The sequence below is a fragment of the Eumetopias jubatus genome, unplaced genomic scaffold (assembly GCF_037043125.1).
Source record: "Eumetopias jubatus isolate StellerSeaLion01/CBP00866 unplaced genomic scaffold, mEumJub1_p1.0 scaffold_11, whole genome shotgun sequence".
Taxonomy (NCBI): Eukaryota; Metazoa; Chordata; class Mammalia; order Carnivora; family Otariidae; genus Eumetopias; species Eumetopias jubatus.
In genome coordinates this window covers 101,198,874-101,225,991 of record NW_028274817.1, presented here as the reverse complement: position 1 = coordinate 101,225,991, position 27,118 = coordinate 101,198,874, and the positions used below count along the sequence as shown (strand labels likewise).

The 27,118-nt window shown below is 40.5% G+C and overlaps 1 protein-coding gene across 4 annotated transcripts in view; it reads left to right on the top strand.

The window, feature by feature from the left end:
- The window catches only part of GK (glycerol kinase), a 73,340-nt gene that overhangs the window by 31,284 nt on the left and 14,938 nt on the right, over nucleotides 1-27,118 (top strand). For all 4 annotated transcript variants that reach the window (XM_088028844.1, XM_088028843.1, XM_088028846.1 and 1 more), the window contains exons 5-12: nucleotides 3,840-3,916; nucleotides 5,852-5,989; nucleotides 8,647-8,756; nucleotides 9,210-9,276; nucleotides 12,063-12,098; nucleotides 12,471-12,538; nucleotides 17,534-17,576; nucleotides 18,052-18,132. In XM_088028844.1, the coding sequence (XP_087884970.1) occupies nucleotides 3,840-3,916; nucleotides 5,852-5,989; nucleotides 8,647-8,756; nucleotides 9,210-9,276; nucleotides 12,063-12,098; nucleotides 12,471-12,538; nucleotides 17,534-17,576; nucleotides 18,052-18,132 (620 nt within the window). The remainder of the gene's footprint in view (nucleotides 1-3,839; nucleotides 3,917-5,851; nucleotides 5,990-8,646; nucleotides 8,757-9,209; nucleotides 9,277-12,062; nucleotides 12,099-12,470; nucleotides 12,539-17,533; nucleotides 17,577-18,051; nucleotides 18,133-27,118) is intronic.

Genomic DNA, 27,118 nt, shown 5'->3' with positions numbered 1-27,118 from the left:
CCACTCCATGTCTCTTCCTTTGCTCTTTCTGTGCTCGCACGCGTAGAAAATGTTCATCCTGGGGAACTTGCCCGAGTGGTCTCCCATTTTCCCAGTGGTCCACAAGAGAACACAGACCTCGAATCGGGCCACCTCTAGCATGAATTGCCATTATTTCTCCTAATGCTCCAGCCGCTCCAGTCTCTCCTGGCCCTTCAGATCCAGTTGCCGTTGTTCCCTCTGGCTCTTCAGTTCCAGCTGCTGGCACTTCCTCAGGTATTGGTGCTCCGGCTCCTGCTCACTTCCCGGCCTTCTGACTCAGATATGATGGGGGAAATTGACCACCGCTGCTGGATGTGGATCTGGCACTCCTTTTGATTGTTCTCAGAAATTACCTCCGCAAGGGGCTCGGTCCTCCAGCTTGGGGTCTTCTCTTTGGCTTTTGGTCTCTTTTCCTGCAAATCTAATTCTGCCATCTTAGCTTCTTTAATGAGTTTTCTAATGTTTTTGTTCTTAATTCAATTAATTTTGAGCATTTGTGAATTGTTTAGTAGTGTATCAACCACTGACATTTTTCTCCTTGACAGTTATACTAATTCCATTCCATGTATTCTAATTGCCTTAAACTCTTGGGCTGTAAAAACAAAGTGAATCTGCCAGCCTTCTGTGATCATGGAAAAATGGCAGGAGAGGGACTACGGAGACCATCTAGTCCAACTGCCTTGTTTTATAGTCAGGAAATCTAAGCCACGAGGGGTAAAATGACTTGCTTGAGTCAGATAGCTTGTTGGTGGCAAAATTGGAAGACCTAGAACTTTGGTCTCCTGATTTCATGTCCGGTGTCTTGACTCACTTTGTTGAGGGGCTGATTCTGTGGATTCCACTGTGGATGCTTGCAAGCTCTCAAGTGAGGAATGAAGTGCCCAGTTATGTAAGTGGTCACTGTCCAGGAGCAATTGAGTCACAGAGCCACTGGGACTCAGGGGAGCCACCTGGTCATCAGTTTGTCTGTCATTTGGTTTTTAAAGAAATGACTGGAACAAATTGCATATCCTAAAGATCATGCCCTAGAAAATAGCTTCTCAAGTTCTAGTATATAATACTGAATAACTTGGGATGCTTATAGCAAAAGTAGAAAGACTTGGGCCTTCTTGGCCTAGACCTGCAACCAGAATCCTGCAAGGTAGGGCTTGGAATGGGTGATTTCAAATTTTTCCAGGGGATTCTGGTTGTGCTTTCTGGATAAGGACCACTGCTGTGGAGTCGAGCAGTGTTTCTTAAAAGGCAGGCACCTATTTAAAAGGCGTATTTCTGGGCTCCCTCCCTGGACCTTCTTAGTATTCTAGAATTTCAGGGAATGGGGTCCATCTTTAAGCTCCCTAGTGATTATTTACATTAAAATACAGAAAAGCCATGATCTAGGAGGCTTTGAGTCACTAAACAGCCCAGAACAATGACTTTCAGGTCCTTTGTTCATGTCCCTTGATGAGAAATATATTTTCCATCATGATTCATCAAACTCACATAGCTAAAAAGTTTCACAAGTCTGTACTTACCTTACTGAGTTCAGTGAACTCTGTTATTTTCCATTCTAATCCATCCTATTTCATTTTTTAAGAGTAGGTAGTCAAAACACACTCAATTGATTTTTAACCCCCAGCCCGGTGTAGCTCGAAACACTGAGAATTGAGACGTGTTTGTTAATTCTACCTGTCACAGACTCAAAACTTCTCTCTTGAATTCCTCTCCTTTTCCCAATTACTGCTGTTAACACCTACTGGGGTTGCCTATGAGGAAGGTCTGCTTTGGTCACAGTCTTGCAATACAGCCCCTCTGTGAGAAGTGGACTGCCTTGGCGCCCTGGACAGGGGAGTTCTCGCCAACTCCATGCTGCTGCTGCCAATGGCTTGTATCAGTCACAGTGCAAGTAATAGAAAACTCAACCCTAATTAAATAAAGTGCAAGTTTTTTTTTAAAAAGTAATTCTTTTGTTCATGGAACCAGCAGTGCAACAATAGCTTAGTTCAGATGCTGTTTGTCTCTAGACTCGACAATATGACCTGGATTCCCCCCAAGTCTTCTGGGATGGCTCCAGATGTGGCCAGTTCAGCTCTCTCTCTTCGTGGGGGCAGCAGGCCCAGCCACACACTGCCTAGTGGCGCTGAGGAGAGGGGCTCTGGCAGATTGAGCACAAATCTCCGTTGGCCTGATTAGACCACACACTGTCTACTGAACCAGTCATGGGGATGGGGACATGATCCTGCAGCTGGGGGTAGGATCGAATCTCCAGCAAGCCACATGGCTGAGAATGAGGGAGGGACAATTTCCTGAAGAGAATTTGAGATACTGTTCCCAAGAGCAAGAAGAATATGTGGCGGGCAGCAAATGCAGATGTGCGCTACGGGCCACGGATTCCCCTGGTGTTCCTCTCTGCCTCCTCTTCCCTCAGTTGTGATGAGCCTTTTCTTGCTGCTTTTCACACCTGCAGAAACCAGTCTATTGTCCTGAAGTAGCCACTGTCAAAATCAAGCTCAGGCAGCCCTCAGGAGAAATGACAGTTTAAGTAAATAGAAAGAACTGATTAAAATTCACTACCGAAAAGAACTGGTTTTTATTTTATTTTATTTTTTTTAAAGATTTCATTTATTTATTTGACAGAGAGAGACACAGCAAGAGAGGGAACACAAGCAGGGGGAGTGGGAGAGGGAGAAGCAGGCTTCCCGCTGAGCAAGGACCTGATGCGGGGCTCGATCCCAGGACCCTGGGCTCAGGACCCGAGCCGAAGGCAGACGCTTAATGACTGAGCCACCCAGGTGCCCCAAGAAGTGGTTTTTAAATGAACAGAAAGGAATAGTCTAAAGGGTGAACCGAACTTTGCAATTAAGTGGCCAGCATTCACGTGTGTAGTGGACAAGCCTGTTTTATCTTCCCTGGTGCCCTTTAAATAAACTATGGGGCTGAGGCTTTTCAGGAGGCCTCTGAGCACAGTCAGTGCCTAAAAATAGCAAGTGACCACTAACATTAAAAGTGATAGAAGTTAAGCAGAGAACTTAAAGCTGACACATAAAACTCAGCTGACCTATTGGTTACCTTTCGCAGTTGCTTTATGTATTATGTGATACCTTCTCTTTCTCAGGCCTTCTGTCCTGAAGCAGAGCAGAAATATTTTCTACTAGAGGATCAGAAAGTGGACAAAACTTACTTAGTGTAAATAATGTTGATCTCTTAAAATAAATTTTTTATAATCCAGCAGGGAGCAAGAATGGTGACCTTTAAACAATTCTTTTAACAATCTGGCTTCTAGCCTGCTTTTGAAATGGAAGAGTTTAATGTACATAAGCATTTCAGACATGGGAGACTGAATCTTACTTTTTCCTTCAATAAATAGTACTGGGTTCTCTGCTTTGTCACAAATTGCTCCCAAGTTTTGTAAGGTACCTGCTTTATACCCAGTACGGTGATCCTGAGCGGTGTGTTCTGCCCTTGGCAACTGGCCTGCCGAGCAATGTAAGATTTTCTCTGTACTCATGTATTCTGAGAAACTGCTTATCCAAAACATTTTTTCATGGTTTTTTTTTTTCTATAAAAAGGTTACAAAATAAATGCCCTCAGGTTTGTATTGTTCTCCTAACTTGGTCTATAATTTTGCATAAAAGCTTTAAATTCTTCCTCATACATTTATTCTTTTTTCTAACAATGTGCCCCTTCATTTCTAATTTTCTAATTTCAATCTTTTGAAAGCTCTAGCATTTTAATTGCTTATGGAAACTAATCAGTATCCCATACTTGACAGTGATTTCATTAAGATCTGATTTTTTAAATGAAGTTTTTCATATATGTTATTATATTTTGGTCTATAGTGTGGCTTGATCTGAGAACCCAGTCTACCGTTGAGAATCTTAGTAAAAGAATTCCAGGAAATAATAACTTTGTCAAGGTAAGAGATCTCTTCAGAAGTATACTGTAAGAACACTTGTTTTTAAAAAAGGTTTAGAGATTTCACCTGAAAGACTATTCGGGCCTTCCATCCTATTGCACAATAGTTATTTGATATGTTTGATAGACTATTTCTCTGCAGACAGTTGAGGACAACTCAAGTATTTACCTTTCTGTCTTCTTGCCCTGTGGTGGATTAGAGGATTCATATTCTGAGGTTGATAGGCTGGAGGGGATTATAAAGTGTCCCAGTGGCTTAAACCATACTCCCTCTTGTTTTCTACTATCTGTCAAAGAAAGTTCTGGATGCTTTTGAGTTTTTAGGCATCTGGACTTAGGGAGAGAAATTAAAAGTCACTCCAGCTCCTCACTGAACTCTTTCTTCATATGAAGGAGGCTGATAAAAAGTGCCTAAATTTCAGTCCATTTGTAGAGCTCTCTTGAGTTAAACGAAGGGAGAGAGAATTTTTGAAAGAGTATTTTTCTTATTAAGGTCAAGGCCCACTTCTAGCATCCAAAGGAAGTTCTGTTTTTTAGCATATCCCCTTTGTATTTGTCAGTGGGACTCTTAAAACAGTGGTTCTTCGTTCTGAAACTAGGGTTCAAATCCCATTAACTGTAGCAGTTTAACAAACCATTCCCTACCCTCACCCCCCAAATAACTTCAGGCTACTCCTAAATATACCCTTACCCATTTCCTATTCTCTTCCTCTTTGTCACCATGCATAACCCTCACCCCCACCTCCAGCTGCACTTTGCTTCAAGTGATGCATGTTTTTCTCTTCAGGGCCATTTTAGGCAACTTTTACACTTGCTACCTAAATCATTAAAATGAGATATTATCGACTACCTCACTGTTGCCTTTGTGGGATGACCTTTGGTCCTTCAAATCAAAGAGGAATTATCCCATAAATTATTTCCTCTCATTATTTTTGAGTATTGATCTTACTTTTTTTCTAGGAAAGCTAGAAAACCATGGGTTAGTCATAACTTACAGGGTGCAGTAAAGTATTAAATGGTTTGGTTTGAATTTTCTTACCAAACATATCCATAGCAGATAAGAAGGAAAACGGTATCACTTTCTGTAGGTAGGTGGTAAATCAGGAAACTAAGGATTAGGGGAGGGGAAAGATAGTTGCATTATTTTGATGTATGTATCTTCTTAACCACTTTCACCAGCCCTTATAAATATATTTGGTATTTAATATACTAACAAAAATAAGAGTTGGAGCTGATCGATTCTCAAAGAAGATTGATAAGCCCATATATGTTTTATATTTACCATTTATCGTTTATTCAGTATACAACTCCCTTTGTTTAATGTCCTCACTGAGTTTTTAGGCAACTACTTTCTTAATATGGAGCAACTCAGTGTTGCTTTCTTCTGGCATGTCCTTGAGCTCTACTTTATTCTCCACTTATTTTATGTTATTTGAATATGTATGTGTATATGTACATATTTATAATATATTTTTTACACATATAAGTATATTGTTATTAAGTCTTACCTGTTTTAAAACCTAAAATTTTCTGGTTATAGTTTGATATACTCTCTGATTCTTAATAGTTTAAAATATCACATTCATGAAATATAAAATGAAAAGGCAGAGTTTCAGACTAGGTTCTGCACATAATACTCATCACAAAAGCTAACGTCTACGTGTTCACCATCTAGATTACAGGATGTTGTGTCAATTTTCTCTTTACCTTGCAACGTGGATGCTCTTTGAACTGCAAACATATCACGCTGATCTTTGTTCATGAACATGCCTTCCTGTGCCATGAGATAGGAAAATTATTTTTATCCATAATACCATGGGGTTGACTTTAGGGCCATTGAATATTTTGTGATTTGTTGAGTTTCTCAGTTTGGTGTTTTATTTTTTAGACTAGTTGGTAACTTAATTTGCTGGCTGAATTTCATAACTGTGTTTAGTCCAAGACAGGCCTTCCACTTAGCACTTACTTCAGTGCCGTGAAACTTCGTTGGCTCCTTGACAATGTGAGGAAAGTTCAGAGGGCTGTTGAAGAAGATAGAGCTCTTTTTGGGACCATTGATTCATGGCTTATTTGGGTACGTTTAAATATAATGTACGAATGGAGAAAGTTTTTCAGAATTTTTTTAGACTGGCTTGCCTGCTCTCTATTTTCTACCAAGAGTTCCAACTTTTTTTAAAAGGTTTTATTTATTCATTTACTTATTTATTTATTTATTTATTTATTTGAGAGAGAGAGAGAGAGAGAGAGAGAGAGAGAGCGCACGTGTGTGCATGCATGAGCTGGGAGAGGGGCGGAGGGCGAGGGAGAGGGAGAATCTTAAGCAGGCTCCATGCCCAGCACAGAGCTGATGTGGGTTCGATCTCATAACCCTGGGATCGTGACCTGAGCCGAAATCAAAGAGTTTGTCACTCAACCAGCTGAGCCATCCAGGCACCCCGAGTTGAAACTTCCCACTCGAGACAGCAGAACATTTCAACCTCCATTTAAGAGGCATTTTTGCCTACTTCCTCCTTATTTTTCTTGCTTTATTTCAATAAAAATGGAGGGTGATTACCAAAACCACATTTCATATTTATTATCTTTAGAATAAGTAATTTAGGTAATTAATTAGTAATTAGTAATTTAGGTAGTCTTTTTCTCTTGCTTATCATTTGCTCTTTTCCAGTGGTCATTTCTTAAAAGTAACTATTTAACCTAAGAGAACACCTGTGTGAGTTTTAGCATTTGCTTTCAGCATGACACAGCTGTCTCTTATTAAGCCATAATATGAAAAAATCATAGAATTTCGATGTATAATCTCTTTGCCTAAGCTGAACACAGATGAGTAGAAACTAACATTTTTGACATTTCTTAAAAGTACATGTTTTTCTTAAAAGTACATGTTTTCTTAAAAGTACATGTTCTCTCTCCCCCTTTCTCTTTTTTGTTCTCTGTTATTTTTCTTATGGGCATTTTCAAACATACCCAAAAGTAGAGGGACTAGTGTAATGAACCTTGGCAACAACATGCCAGCTACAGCAATCAAGTATGGCCGATCTTGTTTCAACTATACTCACATACCCTTTCTCCCCACAGATAAATGTAAAGCAAATCCCCACACATATAATTTCATTTGTAATTAACTTCAGTAAGTATGTGATTATCTTTTCCAACATTCAAGAGAGCTTCAGAGGAATATTGTCCCCATTCTCACTTGCCAGATCCACAGAGCAGATCTTCCAGAACCAGTACCAGGAAGCAGTACTTTCTTCACCCCTCCCTGTGCTTGGCCAGGGCACGCTGTGCTTGGTGCTCTCTTGGCCCACAGTTTTCATACCTGTCACAGCTGAAATAGTTCTGACAGTCATTTGCTTGAAACCAGAGGAAGGCAGGGTGTGGCACCTGTGAGCTGCAGGAGGGAGCTCAGTTAGCTGCGGGGTGGGGGACCTACTCCCCGGATGCTGGGATGCCTTTCCTCCGCTGTTGTTCCTTTCTTACCTCTTATCACTCCCACACAGGAGAAAGCAGCAGTGCCCGAGGGTATTAACACGGGAGCATTTAAAACTCTGCTTTCAGGATAGTGCTTGGGTAGGTACAACCCAATGAGAATTGTTACTCCAAAAAACTAAATCACAGAGACACAGCATGTGAGATCCTGAAGCGGCAGACATGTTGATATATTTCACTTTGCCAAATGTAGTTAAGACTGCCTTTTCCAAAGATAACGGATGAAAACAAAACTGATTTTTTTTGTTTGTTTAATGACCAGTTTACTAGAATTCTGCTGTCTAATATGGTAGCCACTTAAGCACGTGTGGCTGAGCACTTCAAATATGGCTAGTGTGATTCAAGATATGCTTTAAGTGTAAAATATATACTGTACTTAAGTAGGTAAAATGTTGGGGTGCCTGGCTGGCTCAGTCAGTAGAACATGCGACTCTTGATCTGAGGGTTGTGAGTTTAAGCCCTACGTTGGGTGTAGAGATTACTTACAAATAAAATAAATAAATACATAGGTAAGATGTCTCACTAGTAATTTTTTTATATTAAAAGGATATTTTGGGGGTGCCTGGTTGGCTCAGCCAGTGGAGCATGCAACTATTGATCTCAGGGTTGTAAGTTCAAATCCCATGTAGGGTGTAAAGATTACTTTAAAAGTTTTTTAAAAAATAAATCTTTAATAAATAAATAAAAGGATATTTTTGATATATTGGGTTAAATAAAATATATAGTGTTATTAAAATTAATTTCAAGAGTAAAGAGTTTTACTCTTTACCAAAATTTACTAAAATTAATTTCAAGAGTTTTACTTTTTACCTGCTTCTTTATACCTTTTAAATGTAGCTATTAGAAAATTTAAAATTATGCATGTAGCTAGCATTGTATTTCTATTAGACACTGCTGAAAACTAGAAAATTAAGTGATTGACACATTCCATTCTCCTGCTTTATGTCCTCTGCTACTGATTATGGCCCTTGACAACATGTAAATTAAATTGCAAATTAGGGGGTGCCTCGGTTGAGCATCTGACTTTTGATTTTGGCTCACATCATGATCCCAAGGTCCTGAGATGGAGCCTGCATTGGGCTCTGCGCTCAGCAGGGAGTCTGCTTGAGGATTCTCTCCCTCTCCTTCTGCCCCTCCCCCTACTCACATACTCTTTCTCTCTCAACTAAATTAAATCTTTTTTAAAAATAAAATTAAATAAATAGCAAATGAGTACAAATCAACATGTCCTTTTATTCCGTCTAGAGTTTGACAGGAGGGGCCAATGGAGGTGTCCATTGTACAGATGTAACAAATGCAAGTAGGACAATGCTTTTCAACATTCATTCTCTGGAATGGGATAAAGAGCTCTGCGAGTGAGTTGTGTTTTGCCCTAAAAAGCACTTCCCAATACGTTAGCTATTTATAACCTAAATCTTACTATTTTCAGATGTTAGTGGAGCACCAAACTTTAATTGTTGATATTTCAACTATTGTATACAAGTCTATACTGTGTATTCAAAGAAGAGACTATTGTTGGATATATAGCGAACAGGCCAAATTAATTGTCTTGATTAGGAAGATTAGGTCTCTTTAGAAAAGTACTTTGTTTTCTGTGTGCTTCTTATTTTTCATCGGCTTGTATAAAGTTAGAATGATAAATACCCAAACATACAACTATGTTCTGCTGGCTTATTATTTAACTCTGCACTCAAATACATCCATTTTTTAATTGCTATTTATAATTTTGTCTTTAAATACATATAAATGTTTCTAGATATTTATTTAAAATAGTGTTATATACCCAATATTATCTTACTGTTTTTCAGATTTTTTGAAATTCCGATGAAAATTCTTCCAAATGTCCGGAGTTCTTCTGAGATCTATGGCCTAATGGTAAAAAAAAAAAAAAAAAAAAAAAAAAATTAATTTCATTTTAAAAAAAGCTTTACTATTCAGAATTCAAAAGTCAGTTGTGTTACATTTTCTAGTTTGAGAATTGTGACTTTTCTGTAAGTGTTGGTAGTCTATAAAATAAGAAATTAGTGCTGTTTAGTTTTATAACTTAAATTTTAGAATCCTTCTTACCAGTTGGTTTTATATTTTATAAACTTTCATTGGCTGTTCTTTGAGTATTCTACTTTTAAAGTATTTATGCAATAATCTAACTACAGAAGGTGGCATGGGAATGTTTGAGCCTGTTTATTCTTTTAATTGAAATAACTTTAGTAGTTGTGGTGTGTGCTTATAATTTATAGGAAGGACTCTTCACGTTAGTGTTCTTTTTCCTGTTGAATCTCTTTTAATGGCTAAACCACGTTTTTATATTAGATTCTTTGTCAGCCTGAGCAAAACTTTAGCAAAGAAACTGAAAACAAAGAGTCTGTTTCTGATTTGTGATTGCTAATTAAACTGGTTTCCATAATAGACATTTTACTGCTGCTTTCACTGAAACTGAGAGAAAAAGTACTTTCAGCAAAAAGTGTGATTAGCATCACTGAGTATCTCTGATTACGCATCAGGGATGAAAACCTCCAGGAGGATTTGAACTGGTATTGAGCACAAAAATCTAGAATTTATGATAAAATTTAAAAATACATCTAAGGTCAATTGCAAAAAAAAAATATTGTTTAGACATTTCATGACAAATATTAGAAACTACTTACAGAGTTAGTAATAGAGTTGAATACTAAGTGCTCTGGATAAAGCTTGAGCAGAGTTCTTAAATATTTATAATAAAGTCTTCTAAAGCATCATGGAAATTTTTAAGGGAAGCACGGCTCATCTACAATAAAAGTGCTTGGATGACTTCATAGCTGTCTACAGACTGCCTTGGGTCAGAGAAAAAAATATCCTTGAGAAACCGTTTTAGAGAATGGTTGAAAAAGCATTTACTGGCCTAGTTTTTTTCTTGCGTTTAAAATATTATGCTTCTGTCCTCCTTTTTTCCCCTTGCTGACTATAGAAAATCTCTCATAGCCTGGTGAGTAGGTTGCCCACCAATTATGCTACCCATTCATTTGGAAAAGATACAGTGCATTTCCATGTAGTTTTAGACAAGCAGAAGTCCATTTACTAAGCAGATTTATCTAGAATCTCCATGACCCTCCAAATTGCTGTAAGCTCTAGAATAGCTCTAGGTTTTCTTTGAACTCAGTCATGTCTGTTTTTAAGTTTCCCATAAGACTGAAAGTGATATTTCAAAATAAAAGACTAAACTAGTTTTCTGGAATGAGAAATTCTGATGTTCCCTGTGACAAAGTACAGTTGTGATGTGCTTTGGGCTTTGGCGTAACAGGGAAATTAGGTGTAGTTTTTAAATGTCCTAAACACCTATCTTAAATGATACTTGACCAACCTTTCAGACTAGTTAGTTGGAAATGCACTGTCACTTTTTCTGCATGCTTCACCAGAGGACATTACCAGGAATCCTCCAGAGACCCCTCCCTGTGATGGAAAAGGAGCGCTTTATGTGCCTGAGTGCACATCAGTAGATCCTGCTGGTAGTTTGATAATACCTTCAATAGTGTCAGCAAAGGCTTCTTCTCATATATTTAAGTATATGAAGACAGACAGCCTCTCGGTTTCCTACGGATTCACTTTCAGTTCCTTATGAAGTGTACCCTTCACTTATTATCCAGGTTCAGGTTTCCTAAGAGTATATCCAGTAAATAAAAAAGGCAGGTCTTGAATTAAGCAGAAAGCATGAAAGAAATAAAATAATATCCACCATCTAGAAGATGTTTTCTGTTCTGTACAGGGTTCCCACATACATTCTATTACTTCCTTATCATCAGAGCCATGTGAGGCAGCCTCTGTTCTTTCCCTTACTCTTCTAGATAGGGAACCCGAAGCTCCTAGAGGATCGCAAATGGGAGACCAAGGGGGCACTCAGTGGAAAGCTTTTGTTTGGCCCTGTTCCTAGCACATCACACTACTTCATGGATCACGTTCCTTCCCCCTAATTCCTTAATACCAGCACAAATTGCTTTGTATTAGAGTATTTTTTTAATGAAGTTTGGTAAAATACACAGCCACTTAAATCTCGTTTTTCTCCCTAGAATGCTAGCCATATCTGATCCAAATAAAAACCAGTATTCGTGACCTAAATTAACTCTTGCTTATCTAAACTTGAAGAATGATGTCGGCTATGAACAAGTAATACCCAGTACCCAAACACTCTTGGGTTTCTTACTTCTCTTAAAAGCAGTTTGGGTAAGGAAGGATAGGTGGTAAAATACCGCCTTCCAAAATGAGGCTGTTCCATGCTGGTTTGATAGCTATTCATATGTTTGTTTTAAAGGATGTGTTAGTTTTCCTTATTAATGGCAATGATAACAAAGAGCTATCAGACCTAGGCATTCATGTTACCCGGACTCCGTTTTATACATCAAGAAATTGAGGCATAGAGAAGTTTCAGCAGCCTGCTCAGTGGCTTAACACTAACCCACCAAGAGTAGACCCCTTGTCTCCTGATTCCCAGTCCAGTGTTTGACATCCATTCTCCAATACCATGTGTCTTCTTGTCATTCTAGAAATACGTCTAGTTGAAACACTTGCTTTGTCTTGTCTGCCCATATGCTCTGGCATGTTGCTGCTATTCGTGTTCATTCCTGTTGCAGTTGTGTTAGTAGAGACAATAGTTGGTAATTACTCATAATCCTTTTTTAAAATTTTATTAGAAAGCTGGGGCCTTGGAAGGTGTGCCAATATCTGGGGTAAGTTTCATCTCCCTGCTACCTCCCCAGCCCTACCCGCTTCCATGTGAGGCGTTTCTTCCTCTATCTTAATCAGTCTGCCCCTTCCAAAACTATGGAAAAAAGGTAAAAGCAGCAAAATTGGCTGATTCTTAGGTGACACAGTGTGGGCCATTGAGAACCTTTTGACCAAATTCTAACTCTTCCTTCCCATACCTACTATCTTGTAGGGGATATTAAGAAATGGGGAAATGGACAAATGGAAGCAATGCAAAAATCAAGATAGTTCATTCCTTGATAAATGAAAGAAAGTAAAAATAAATCCTATGGCTGTTCTAAAAGGGAAATTAATAACATTGTCTTAGTGTTCTTTATTGTCACTTGTGCTTTCAGTGTTTGGGGGACCAGTCTGCTGCATTGGTGGGACAAATGTGCTTCCAGGATGGACAAGCCAAAAATACGTGAGTTTAAGAAACAGACCCAAAAACCAATGATGTTTTGTTTGTTTGTTTCTCCCTTTGGTGCTTTGAATGAGGAAAATCTGTTGAAGTTCCTCCAGGCTGAAAATCAATAGCTTAGGAGTTCCAATAAGTTTTTTGCCATTTAGTTTTCTTTCTCTCCTTCAAATAAATGTAAACACAATGCTAAGGCTTGTAAAGACCTTAATTTATAAAATTCAATACCTTTTCCATCCAGAAACTAAATTTTGGTTTAAAGTGTTAATGGTTTTGGTTGGGGGGGCGGGGAGTGGAGGAGGGCAGAGCAGATGGGAGGAAGAACCATGATTTAAATTAAGTTTCAGGGGCACCTGGCTGGCTCAGTCCGTAGAGCATGCGACTCATAATCTCAGGGTCGTGAGTTCAAGCCCCAGGTTGAGTGTAGAGAATACTTGAAAAAATGTTTGGGGGTTCCTGGGTGGCTCAGTTGGTTAAGCGTCTGCCTTCAGCTCAAGTCATGATCCCAGAGTCCTGGGATCAAGCCCCACATCGGCTCCCTGCTCAGCGTCGGGGGTGGTCTGTTTCTCCCTCTGCCTCTGGCCCTCAAACCCCACTGCCCCCCCCCCCAGCTCGTGCTCTCTTTCGCTCATTATCTCCTCTCTCAAATAAATAAATAAAATCTTTAAAAAATATTTTTTAATTAAAAATTTTTAAAAATGAGCTATATTTCTCAACATACTATTCCTGCCCTAGACTTTCTCACTGTAACTGTAAAGTTATATTTTTGTGGGATTTCCAGTGCTGTTTTCCTGGCCTTGTGCTTTCTCCTCATTATCTGGTATTTCTCCTTGGACAAGAAGTAGAAGGAATGATGGAAGTAGAGGTTTGGTGCATTTGTTTCCTAATCTTGTCTCCTTACTACTCAGACCTGGGGCATCTGTAAAAAGCCCTATATCTAAGAGTGATTAGATTTCTTGCATTTTCAGATAAGAAGACAGATGTCAGAGTGGTGAAGCTAGTTAAGTGAAAGGAGCAGTCTTTGCCCCCAGATCCATCTGATTCCACTTAGCCGGGGCTCTGAACCTCTCTGCGTTACTATACCCTGTGTAGGAAGGATTCCCATCCACCGTGTGGGAGACTATCTACATTTATTCTTTTCTAGAGGATTTCCTAATTCTCTCAGCAGTGTTAACCTCAGTGACTAAATTCTTCTTTTGTGGATAATGAAATGTCTCCCATTTTTAATGAAATGTTCTTGTGGCCCAGCATGGTCCTCGGTCCTCATACAAGAGTGTGACATCATCTGTGTGAGAACAGGGGAGATATGTAATCTTTGGAGGTCATGGTATCCTGAGGTTATGCCCAAGTGAGCTTGAGTGGGCATGGGTCTGGAAAACATACTCTTTGAATTCTGGCTTCCAGACAGCTGCACCAGGAGTCAAGAGAAATAATGGAAAACTAGGCTATTTCCCCTCCACCTTTCCTCCTCTGCCAGGCACGCTAGTGCTAGTAAATCAGTGATTCTCTCTCTCTCTCTCTGTCAAGTACCTAACACGGTGTAGAGCACATGGGACGTTTCCACCAAAATTGTTGGCTTTTCCTTCTCTTTCGACTCCCTTCCCGCTTAAGCATTATCAGCCAACTCCTGGAATGATGAATTTAAGCCAAGCCGCTGCAGGTTGGAGGAGGGAAATAGAAAATCATAAGTTCTTTGGGCTTGTATTTCTCTTCCTGAGGGGAGAGAAGACAAATATACACTTAATCATCTGAGAAGTCATAACTTACGTGCCGTAAGAAACTTTGAAATACTGCTCTTGGGTTTCAAAGGACGGGGAGAAAAATCGCAAAAGATTATGTTAATAACGAGGTGTTTTGAAGAAGGAGCTATATTGGTGAGTGCACGGAAGGCTGAAAAATACGCCAAGAGCGAAATAAGACTTTGTTTAGAGAACGTAGAGAACATTCAAGTAGGGCGGTAGGAGGAAATAAGGCTAGGGTCGTATCGTGAAGCCCTAAATTTCAGACTGAGGAGTTTTTTTCTTGGTGCAGCAGTGGGACACTTCTGAAGGTTTATGAGCTGGTGTTCGGAGTGACTAGAACTGTTCATTAATAATACCGAAGTCCTCCTCCAAAGTGTGGAGAGACTAGAGGCAAAAACGCCATGCAGGCATCCTGGTCACAAAGACAGGGACCAAAAAGGGTGGGGACAGAGAGGGTGGCCGTAGGTGGGTGTTCGTGGCACCGTGGAGGGACAAGAGGCAGAAAGTAGGTATGGAGTCTAGTCGCCTCGGCCCAGTGTGTAGGCTGAGCCCACTGTCAGGAACAGGTCTCAATAGTATACTTTCTGTTTGGGACACGTCTGGGGTTCTGATAAGCTGTGCATTGTACACATTTGTAAATATGGAATGAGGTCAGTATGAAAGTAGAGATTTTGAATTTCCTTATTTAGAGGTGATTTTTGAAGCAATAGGAATAGACACAATTCCCAAGAAAAAGTTAGGAGAAGTAAGAGACACAGGGATGGGAAATTCATAAAAATGGACTGCAATTATTCATTCATGTGGAAATCTGGGGTAGAGACACTTAAGAGAGGGGGGCTTGGTCAGAGGTGCACAATGCTACAAAAAGGTTACGGAGGCTGAGAATGAGAAGAGACCATTGTACACAGAAAGTAGGCCTTCAGTGGTAACTTCTCAGAATGAAGCTTTAGGGCAATGCTCAAGATGAAAGCCGGGTTGCAAATGGCCAAAAGAGATGTGAGCAGGTAGAAAACAGAGACAGCGAGACAGAATGTACTTTGCAAAAATGGCCATCCAGAAATGGTGAGCCAAGTAGGCAGTTTGTTAAGTTGACAGGATCATGCCAAGTGTGGGGGATTTTCTTTGTGCTTCTAAGTTACAACAGGAGCAGAGAATATTTCTTTGGAGTCTGAGCAGAGACCAGATGGGAGTTGTACAATGAATGAGAAAGAAGTGATGGGCCAGATGAAGTCCTAAGAGGTTGGAGAGGGTGGGACTGAGAATTGGTCAGTCTCTTCAAACCTCAGCAAGGAACACATGAGAGCCAGCTCAGAATTCAGTGGAAAGCCTGCCTCTGTTTTGGTGCCGAGGAACAGATTATGGTGATTCTCATTTTTCTTTCAGCTTTTCTATATTTTCTGATTTTTCTTGAGTGAACATGGATTATTTGAACATTTAATTTTGCTTTCAAGGACGAGAACCTAAGATAGATGCCCTCCCTCCCCAGAGGCATAAAGTATTCTAAAGGAGGCCTTGACCTTCACGGCTTCGGCCGGGGCCACTCACACTCCTCCCTGAGGGGTAGTGGGCAGCCTTCAGTTTCACCGAGGTTAGAAAAAGCAGGCATCTTTCCGGGATGTTCAAACACACTGCAGTCTTGAGAAAGGATAGGTCGACCATATAAACGCTGAAAGCTCCATATAGGTTTGATGTATGGGAAGAAAAAATAATAAAATTTCAGAGGAAAATAACTGCCTGTATACTGCCTTGAAAGTTGTGCTCCGTAGGTAGCAAGAGTCTCTTCATACATTGATAATGCTCATTAATTACTTGTGAAGTATACTCACTTAAAAATTCACTTTTATTAAATGCCTGGAGCCTCTGTGTCAGTTTGCTACCTTAAGATTCATACACTACTCTTCGGTATGCAGGGTGTTTATATGGGGGCTAAATTGGCACAGATTTCTCCTTTAAAAAGCGGTGAAACGGGTAATTAACTTTTTAAAGCATGAAACAGGTAATCCATTTTTAAGAATATTTATTAAAGGAGATTAACATAAAATATATAGCTTTTTCAGCATTGTGGAAGTAAAAGGGTATAGTGATTTATGTGTTTTCATTCATAAATGTATTATTACCTGTACCTAGTGTTAGTTGACTGTTATCTTTAAAAACGTAGGTATTCGTTAATCACATGCTCCCTGAATGTGTTGGCTGTTTGTCTACAGGCAGAGAATATATATTTGAGTGAAAAGAGATAGGATGTCTTGGGTTAATTCTTATTCACAACAGCGGTGCCTGGAAAAATGTTTGCTAGAAGAAAAAATTGCCCTCGGTTTCTATTTGCTTCACACCCACATGATGGGACCTGCTGACTTCGTGCTTACTGGTAGTGGCTTCTGCTGGGATCCTTCTGCCTGCCCCTGAACTGAGTGCTCCCTGTTCTCCCACCTGCCAGAATATCAAAGAGCACAGCAGCAAGGCCCGTGGGGAGGGAATCCCAAGCTTGGGCAGAACGGTTTGTAGAGAGCCAAGGTGGACAGTCACAGCTCACGGTGGAAAACTGTTTCCCTGTGACCCTCACTGGTATCACTTCGGATTACTTCTCTGCCTGGCACATGTCAAAACTCCTCACTCATGTCCAGACTTGTTGCAGAGTCCAAAGCTTATACTTTTAAGGCTGCCATAAGATAAATTCAGTTCTTCCATGGCGGCCATGTTCCATTCTCATTCCGACTCTCCCACCTGGTAGAATAGCCTAGCCTGCAGAGAGAACAGGAAAGCGAGGCCTTCAGTAGCTTTCCCCTCTCTGAGGTACATCTCCAGTTTCCCGCATTCTGGACCTAACCTCCCCTCCATGCCAGAAGATAGCAGTGTTTCTCAGTTCATGATTGGATTGTACTAATGAGAGAGCTAAGTAGCCTACCCCATCAGTGAAATGCTTCATTCCATGTGGGTTAGTAGCAATGTCACTGTGACTGGACGTAGAATCTGTTGTCATCTGGTGATATTTTATAAACACAGTCCTGGGCTGTGACTAGGCACTAAATACCACGCTTGCATTTTTCCTTTAGGATTGCACTAAGTACGTTTTCTTCTAGACTTAGTCTTTAAAACGTTATTCCAAAAGGAGTGTGTGATGCTTGTTAACTTTTGGAACTTTTCTAAAACTTTAAGATAATGACTTATTGTACATCAGTTTAAATGACTTGTATTATTGATGTTTTGTGATTTATTTTTAATAAAATTGTCACACTGTTCATTCTTCCCCCAACTATAGGTATGGAACAGGCTGTTTCTTACTATGTAATACAGGCCGCAAGGTTGGTTTTTCCTAATTAAACGATTGAAAGTCTTCTTTAACTTCATATAAATAATGCTTGAGCATAATTTGCTATTAAGTTACTTTTGTTTCTATAGATTTTATTTACCCTTTATTAGGGTTTAATTTAGAGCTCAGTAAAAATGATGAAAATCAGTAAACTTAAGTGGCTCTAGTAAGAACTGTTTTAGGTTCTTTGAATTTTTTCATGTGTGATTTTGATTGCTGGTGGGATATCTATGCTAGGACCATGTCAGATTCTTAATGCAAATCTAATTTGGAACAAGGGATAAACATTTTGTACTGTTTAAATGTATTGTCCTTAATACTGGTGATTTTGACTGTTAAGATTTATTTTTTAATTGTTACATATTTATTGAATTATTTTTGTACCTAGGTCATCTTAGCTTTAAAAAATATTCTTCTGCTATCTTTTTATTTTCCTGGCTACTGAAATATTTTTGTCTTTCCTGCAGTGTGTATTTTCTGAGCATGGCCTTCTGACCACAGTGGCTTACAAGCTTGGCAGAGACAAACCAGTGTATTATGCATTGGAAGTAAGTACTTTTCAATCAACATGGGTAGTATGGCAAACAATCAAAGCCAGTGAAAATCATGATGCTTTCTAATACCTTTTCTGGTAAATCTTAATATATAGGACTGAAAAAACTCAGTTTTTTTCTTGGCATTTGGTTGAGTGGAAGGAACCTGGGACTGAGCTGGGGTCAGGACTCCCAGGAGATCTTGAGTGTATGGGCTCCTTGGTTCTTTACCAGTCCCTTGTGGCACCTTGTAGTCGCTTGGCAGTGTAAGGTTTTCTATCTCTGAAGTTTAATGAAGGTGTTGACTTGCTCTCCAAGTATTTCTGTCAGCTGGAAAATTCTGTGTTTTTATGACTACAGTACCCCAGTGTTCAAAGAGAACCACTGGGCACAAAAGCAGAGGGACTCTCTTCACGTGTCTCCCCATAAAAATAAATTTTGCATCCAATTTTGGTGTGGGGAAGAAAGTGAGGAGATTTATGCCTCTTTTCAGTGGAAGTATTTGTTTCAAACACATTTGTAAATTCTAGTAGGAATATATCAGTCTTAAGTCTGTAGGGCATGATGAATTTATATTAGAAACATTACTAACTTTTATTGGTAAGGTCAAAGAAGCAGTATTCTTTTTATCAAATCAGATACATTCTTTTTTTTTTAAAGATTTTATTTTTAAGTAATCTCTACACCCAGTGTGGGGCTCAAACTCAACCCCAAGTCACATGCTTTACCGACTGAGCCAGCCAGGCACCCCACATTCTTTTTGTTGTTGTTGAGTATAGTTAACACACAATATTACATTAGATTCAGGTATACAGCTTAGTGATTTAGCAAGCTTACACATTGGACTCTGCTCACCACAAGTGCAGCTCCCATATGTCCCATACAGAGCTATTATAGTATCATTAACTGTATTCCTTATGCTGTGCCTCTTATTCCTGTGACTTATTGATTCCATAACCAGAAGCCTGTGTCTCCTTCTCCCCTTCATCCATTTTGCCCATTCCCCACCCCTCCCCTTAGATACATTTCTTAAAGGCATCTCTTTACAATTCATTTTAAATGGTTCCCTTGAAATGTACAAATATCCAATTGATCTGAAGGCTTACTGAGGCTTGTTTCCTAAAGTGTCGATAATAATTTGGTCACAAGTATTAGACTTCTGTTTATAGTTCAGACATTTTATTAGTTGCTCTGCCTAGAGCATGAAGAATTTATTTCCATTTTTTTCTTGACCCCTCCTGACATAAGCACTGTGTTCTCTCTCCCCCAACCCCTTCTCTATGGATAATAGAAGCATTTGGGAAACACTTGGTCTGTGTAATAATGGTATCATATCATTTCTCAAAAGGTGAATTCCTATAAGCCCTGTCCTGCTCTCTTTCCCCCTGTGCAAAGTGCTTAGTACAGAGCTGGGCACATCGAATATGTACTGTCTGTTAAAAGTTACCTTTAGCAAATGAGGAAGCTGCTCTCTTTTTTCCTTATACTGGAGACAGTCAGTCGTTTAGAATTAGAGATGCCTTAGACCTGGAAAGGGCTTCTGGGATAGGGCTTACCAGGTCTTAACTTCCCTCCCAATACAAAGAGCCTTCTCTTCTTTCCTTCACCGATAGCCCTACAACTTCTGTTTGAAGATAGCACCAAAAACTGCTTCTTAACACCTCTACCACTAGACCTGGATCAGCTGTCAAGAGCATTCAAATACTAGGAGGCGGCTATCACTTTTTAAAAAAAAAAAAAGATTTTATTTATTTATTTGACAGAGAGAGACAGCGAGAGGGGGAACACAAGCAGGGGGAGTGGGAGAGGGAGAAGCAGGCTTCCCACCGAGCACAGAGCCCAATGCGGGGCTCGATCCCAGGACTCTGGGATCATGACCTGAGCCGAAGGCAGATGCTTAACGACTGAGCCACCCAAGTGCCCCATGGCTGTCATTTTTTCTGGGTCTTTCTACTCCAGAAAAAACTTCCCCAGTGCCCTGACGTCATATGGTTTCTGGATGCTTTCTAGTTCTGGACTCCCTTCATTAGATGCACTCCAATTTGTCAGACTCTTCCAGAATGGAATAGAATATTCTACATGTAATCTGACTTGTACTTACTGGTGTGATTTATTCCTCTCTGACCACAAACACTGCTTCTGCTACTCTAGCCTAAGAGTTCATTAATTAGTCTAATAACCCCATCATATCATTGGCTCCAGAAGCAGATGTTAAAATATCTGGCTCTTTTTCAAATGACTCATTGTCATACCATGTCCTCTCCATTCCGTATTTGTGCAGATCTTTTTTTTTTTTTTTCCTCTTAAGTAATCTCTACACTCAAGCTGGGGCTTGAACTCATGACCCCGAGATCAAGGATCAAGAGTGACATGCTTTACCAACCGAGCCAGCCAGGTGCCCCTGCAGATCTTTTGTTAATCTATATTCATGTCTTTGCTTCTTCCTGTCAAATTTCATGATAGTGATTTCAACCTACAGTGACACAGTCTAGATTCTTTTTAACTCTTTACTCTGTTACTTTTCCAGTTTTGCCTCATCTGGAAACTTAACAAGCATATGCTTTAAGATTTTGTTTCAGTTCATGTAATTTTTTAAAGATTCATAGAATTTTAAAGCTGAGAGGGACAGTAGATAAGACTGACAAACAGGCTTCGCTATGTCCTCACAAGGCATTTGAGAGTAGGAAGTGAAATTGGAGTCACTTGGCCATAGTAACTTTTGACAGCTAGTTAGTAGCAGATCCAGGATGCAAATTCAGGTTATTGGACGTCAAAATCTAGACACCTGGCCACCCCTCTGCCATCTCCAGTCTCCCGAGTCCATTTCTTTTCAGTGCATCTCAGATTTGTCCCTTGCTTCGTCTGCTAACCTAGCAGCCTGCCTGAGCCACAACATACACACTTATACACACACACACACACACACACACACACACACACACACACGTTCACAGTAGGAGATAAGATTTTTTCTTTTTTCTGTATCTTCTCACTTTTTGTTTCAATTAATAGACATGTAAAAAAATTGAACCAAACCAAAAAAGAGGGCAAAGCGTAAAGCTACATTGGTAAAACTTTTTCTCAGTTAATTCCCGGTAATCCCACATGGTCACACCACTTCCATTTTTTGTAAGTGCTTATAAGGTGTATATTTAATAATCATTTCTTTAATTTGACAGATTGTTAGGATTGGCAATCTGAGGTATTAAAAATTTACTCTCCATTTTTTAAAAACTGAAACTGTAGCAGCACATCTTAAGTCTTTTAATTTTGCATTTTCCCTCTGCTGATTTGGAAGCAACATCATGCATTTCCTGTTGTTGTTGTTGTTTTGGGTTTCTTTTCTTTTCTGGGTACCTTTAAATTTTGAAGATATTTTAACCATAGGGTGCCTGAGTGGCTCAGTTGGTAGGGTATCCTACTCAATCTCAGGGTCATGAGTTCAAGCCCCACACTGGATGTGGAGCCTACGTTAAAAAAATGTATTATTGGGCGCCTGGGTGGCTCAGTTGGTTAAGCGACTGCCTTCGGCTCAGGTCATGGTCCCAGAGTCCTGGGATCGAGTCCCACATCTGGCTCCCGGCTCAGCGGGGAGCCTGCTTCTCCCTCTGACCCTCTCCCCTCTCATGCTGTTTCTCTCTCTCTCTCTCTCTCTCTCTCAAGTAAATAAATAAATAAAATCTTTAAAAAAAATAAATGTATTATTTAACTATATATTTTCTTAGCAGTGTTGATAGTTGTTTAGTAATTTGAATGTCCCACCCATGATGATAACCTCAAATGCTTTTCCTCTATCACCTCCACCAGCAATCCTGTCATTGAGTTTAAAGTTTTCGTTTCCCCTTTTTCTTTTTCTTTTTTTTAAAAAGTAGGCTCCTTGCCCAACGGGGAGCCCACAAGGTTCAAACTCCACCCTGAGATCAAGAGCTGAGTTCAGGGACGCCTGGGTGGCTCAGCTGGTTAAGCATCTGCCTTTGACTCGGGTCATGATCCCAGGCTCCTGGGATCGAGTCCCGCATCGGACTCCTTGCTCAGCATGGAGTCTGCTTCTCCCTCCGCCTACCGTTCTCTCTCTCTCTCTCTCTCTGACAAATAAATAAATAAAATCTTTAAAAAAAAAATTGAGCTGAGATCAGGAGTCTCAGCACAAGACGCACAAGACGTTTAACCGCCTCAGCCAGCCGGGTGCCCCTCCCCTTTTTCTTAAGCAGGCGGTAATTAGTTGTTTTCTTATCAGTAGATAGTAAATCATACTTAATGGCTTATTTTATCATTTTTTGTGTCCAGTATCATTTCTTTGGGGTCAAACCTTTTATGGCGCTCCCCCCATTTTTTTCTTGCAGAGGGGCATCCTTTTGTGGTTCTCTTATAAGAGCCTCAGGTAGTAAGCCTATTCCTTTTAGATTTGTCTTTATTTTGCCCTCTCTCTGCGGTGGGTATAAAATCTTAGGTGAAGCCATTGTTTCTCCTACATCCCTTCTGGCCATTTTTTTTTAAAGGTTTTATTTATTTAATTGAGAGAGAATGAGAGAGAGAGAGAGAACATGAGAGGGGGGAGGGTCAGAGGGAGAAGCAGACTCCCTGCTGAGCAGGGAGCCTGATGGGGGACTCCATCCTGGGACTCCAGGGTCATTACCTGAGCCAAAGGCAGTCGCTTAACCAGCTGAGCCACCCAGGCGCCCCCTTCTGGCCATTTTTTATGCTAATGAGACCTCTGATCTAAATGTGGTTTCTCTTACAGATAACCTGGCTTATTTTCTGGGATGGGGGGGTTTTAACATGTTCTTATCAGTGATGTTCTACACTTTTACTATGATGTGCCAGGGTTTAGATTTGATTTTACTTACCCTGTTAGATAAATTGGATATAAGTCTGTCTTCAATTCTAGAAAATCCTCAGCAGTTATTTCTTTAAGCATTGCTACTCTACCATTACCTCTGGCCTCTTCTACAATTGCTATTGTATGAATATTGGCACCTTTAAACCCATCCTCCCCGACTCTGAACTGTTCTTTTATATATTTTCATCCCCTTGCTTCTCTGTCCTGCATCCCTCACTAGGTCCTCCCTACCTACCTTACATTCCAAATTCTCTCTTTAAGACAAACAAAGCAGTGACACCTGGGTGGCTCAGTCGGTTAAGCGCCTGCCTTTGGCTCAAGTCATGATCCAAGAGTCCTGGGATCGAGTCCCGCATTGGGGGGGTCCTTGCTCTGCAGGGAGCCTGCTTCTCTCTCTGCCTGCCACTCCCCCACTTGTGCTATCTCTGTCTCTCTGACATATAAATAAATAAAATCTTTTATTTTTTTATTTTTTTTAAAGATTTTATTTATTTGACAGAGACACAGCGAGAGAGGGAACACAAGCAAGGGGAGTGGGAGAGGGAGAAGCAGGCTTCCCGCGGAGCAGGGAGCCCGATGCGGGGCTCGATCCCAGGACCCTGGGACCATGATCTGAGCCGAAGGCAGACGCTTAACGACTGAGCCACCCAGGCGCCCCAATAAATAAAATCTTTAAAAAAAATAAAGCAAATCAAAACTTTTTTATTGTGAAATATAAAACACCTACAGAAAGATGCATAAAATATCAATGTACAGCTTGACAAATGATTATAAAGGGAAGACTCATGTATCCTCCACCCAGGGCAGGAAACAGAACAGGGCCAGCAGCCAGGAACCTGTGCGTCCCTCGCACTCACAGCTTCTCCCTCTCCCCTAAGGTCACCAGTGCCCTGGCTTTTATCATTTCCTTACTTTACTTTATAGTTCCAGCACTTAATATACACTACTCTCAGGGTGACTGGGTGGCTCAGGTGGTTAAACACCTGCCTTTGGCCCAGGTCATGATTTCAGGGTCCTGGGATCGAGCCCTTCATCAAGCCCCACGTTGGGGTGGGGGGGGGTCCCTGCTCAGCAAGGAGTCTGCTTCTCCCTCTCCCTCCCCAACCCCCGATTTGCCGGTGCGTGCTCTCTCTCAAATAAATAAATAAATAAAATCTTTATTAAAAAATAAGTGCAACCTTCAACACCAGAGTTGAGTTTTCATGTTTTTAATACTTTGTATATTAAAAATAGACAAGAGAAAGTGAGAGAGACTGAGTCATACAGTATGTATTCTTTAATGTGGCTTCTCTCTCACCATCACATCTGTGAGATTCTCCATGTTATTACATAGAGCTTTGACATCATTCGTTTTCATCACTTTATGAAAATGCCATGGTTTAGTATTTATGCAACTGTTGGTGACCTTTTAGTTGTCCTCTCTTTTCGTCTCTGATGAAAAATGCTGCTCTGAACATTTTTGTGTAGCTCTCCTGTATACATGCTACTGTAGGAGTAGAACTTGTACGCAGCAGATTATGTGTATCTTCCCTTTGGGGCGGATGACGCAAACCACTTTTCACAGTGGAGGCGGCAAGTTACAGTCACCTGCGGTGTATGTCTCCTCATCTTGTCTCTTCTAGAGTTGGCCCCGCCTATTACACTCTTAAATTTCACTCTGTAACTTCATTTCCACCAGTTTTAAGTGGCTATTTGTTCGTATCCCCCTGATCTCGTTTTATTTCGCTTTTCTTTTGATTCATAATTTCATGGTTGTTGTTTTTTTTTAATGGAAATCATGCCTTAATTTCTCTGAATTCTTCCAGCACTGACTTTTTTTAAAGTCCTTGTCAGATTGGAGTGAATTCTCTTCCATCTGTTAAGTTTTGTCGGCTGATTTCGTGATAATGGATTTCTTCATTGGAATTTTTACTTCCGGTCCCATCTTCTATTAAAGCCGCAGCCTTTGTCAGCAAATAGTTCTCCGTACACAAGCAGGAGAGCGCCACCTAGCCCCCGGCTTCAAGCACTGAAGCTGATTCTGTCCCTTGTGTTGCGCAAGCTACTGTAGACCCCTTTCCTCTGGAGGAGCGGGTTCCTGGCCCCCACTCCTGCTTCCTGACGCATACGGAGAACCGAAGCAGAACCTCCTGGGCTTGTGGTCTCAAGCCCTGCTCCGTTGTGCATTTCTGTTTCTGTCCACCTCGACGACCGCTCTGCCTTTGAGTCAGCAGGTGTTGGTTTAGTGTTCCCTTTTTACATTTTGCCCTCTCATACTCTGTGTCTCAAACAGAGAGAGGGGATTTTTAAAGCGCAGACTCACCATTTCTGATGTGGACATCACCAAGAGAATTCTTTTTTTTTTTTTCCTCCTTCCTCCCTGGCGTGTGATTCATCCGGGCCTGATAGGTTAACCTCTCTAGGTTCCTATTTTCATTATCACTAAAAAGGAATTGGGACACATGATCCTTGAGTTGTTCTAAAACTTTAATGTCCTATTAAACTGCTTCAGTTTGTCCCACTCTTTCACTAGGAAATTTTCCTTTTTTTCTTTAAAGATTTTTTTTTTATTTTTAAATAGTCTCTACACCCAATGTGGGGCTCAAACTCACAACCCTGAGATCAAGAGTAGCGCGCTCCACCACCTGAGCCAGCCAGATGCCCCAACTAGAAAATTTTTCTTAGTGGTGGAAGAGGTTGACGCAAAACAGAGCAGTTGAGTAGGTCTGCATTTTCTCTGCCATCTGTTAATAGGATGCCATCTTCCTTAAGCTGTGCTTCTCCCTTCTGTTGTTTATGTTTTCCAAATATTACTTCACAAAACAGAAATCCTTTGGGGGGCTTTAATTACTGATGAAGTTGAGATTACTTAGGACCTGAGACTTCCATGTTCTGTATTGTGGCACTGAGACGCAAGTTGCCTGAGGCCATGCTACTTGTCTGTCCACTTCACCACTCTTTTGGAGCAGGCTGGTGTAGAGTAGGTACCCAGTAAATACCGTTTACATAACCAATCTTATGCCATTTTTGTCTTTTTAAATAAGAGTTTCAAAGAGGTCTTCTGTGTAGGCCCTCTTAGTTTCTTTAAATGTCCCTTCTCCCATCTCTTCTTTGGTATGATTTGTGATGATGGTGTTGACATTTCCTTTTTAGAGTTTTTCATCCTTTTTTAAAAAAGATTTTATTTATTTATTTATTTGAGAGAGAGAGGGAGCACGAGCAGGGGGGAGGGTCAGAGGGAGAAGCAGACTCCCCGCAGAGCAGGGAGCCTGATGCAGGGCTCCATCCCAGGACCCTGGAATCATGACCTGAGCCGAAGGCAGATACTTAACCGACTGAGCCACCCAGGCGCCCTGAGGTTTTCACCCTTCTTAAGCCAGATGTTCCATTTTTGGTATAAGCCTATGTGTTAGTTATCTATTGCTGTGTAACAGTTTTACCACACATGTAAGTGGCTTACAACCACTTGTCTCACAAGGCTGCAGTCAAGGTGTTGGCTAAGACTGTGGTCTCATCCAATCCTCCATCTCCTTCCAGGCCCACTCACTCAGATTATTGGCTGAATTCACTTCCTTGTGGTTGTAGCACCGAGGTCTTCAGTTTCTTGGTAGTTGTCAGCTCAGAGGCTGCCCTCAGCTCCTCAAGGCCATCTGCAGTTTCTTCTCACATGAAGACCCCAACAGAGGACCCCCTCTATTTTCTCAAAGCCAGCAAGGAACAGAGAGAGTCCAGACAACAGCCATGATAATCTTATGTAGCTTAATCATGTATACTTCATCATGTGCATCCATCACCTTTGACATGTGCTGCTGCTTGGCAGCAAGTCCTAAGTCCCACCGTGCTCAAGGAGAGAGGATCCCACATGGGCACGAACACCAGGAGGTGGGGACCATGGAGGCCACCTTAATTATGAATCTGTCTGCCACAGCCTTTGTAAACGTTGTTCTTGGACTTTTGTAATGTACTTTCCTGAAAAGTATACTTTCTGAGCAGTAAATGCTTTTTATCTTAATTCCCTAACTTGTTAACTGAAGTATTGATAATATAGATTACATTTTAAAAATAATGCTCGCCCAATTAAACTCTAGGTTTCTGTTCTTTCTTCTATGCAATTAAAAATGCTATAGAGTTAGATTTTGCATTTGTAATCTTACACAAATTAAGTACAGTATAAATTATATA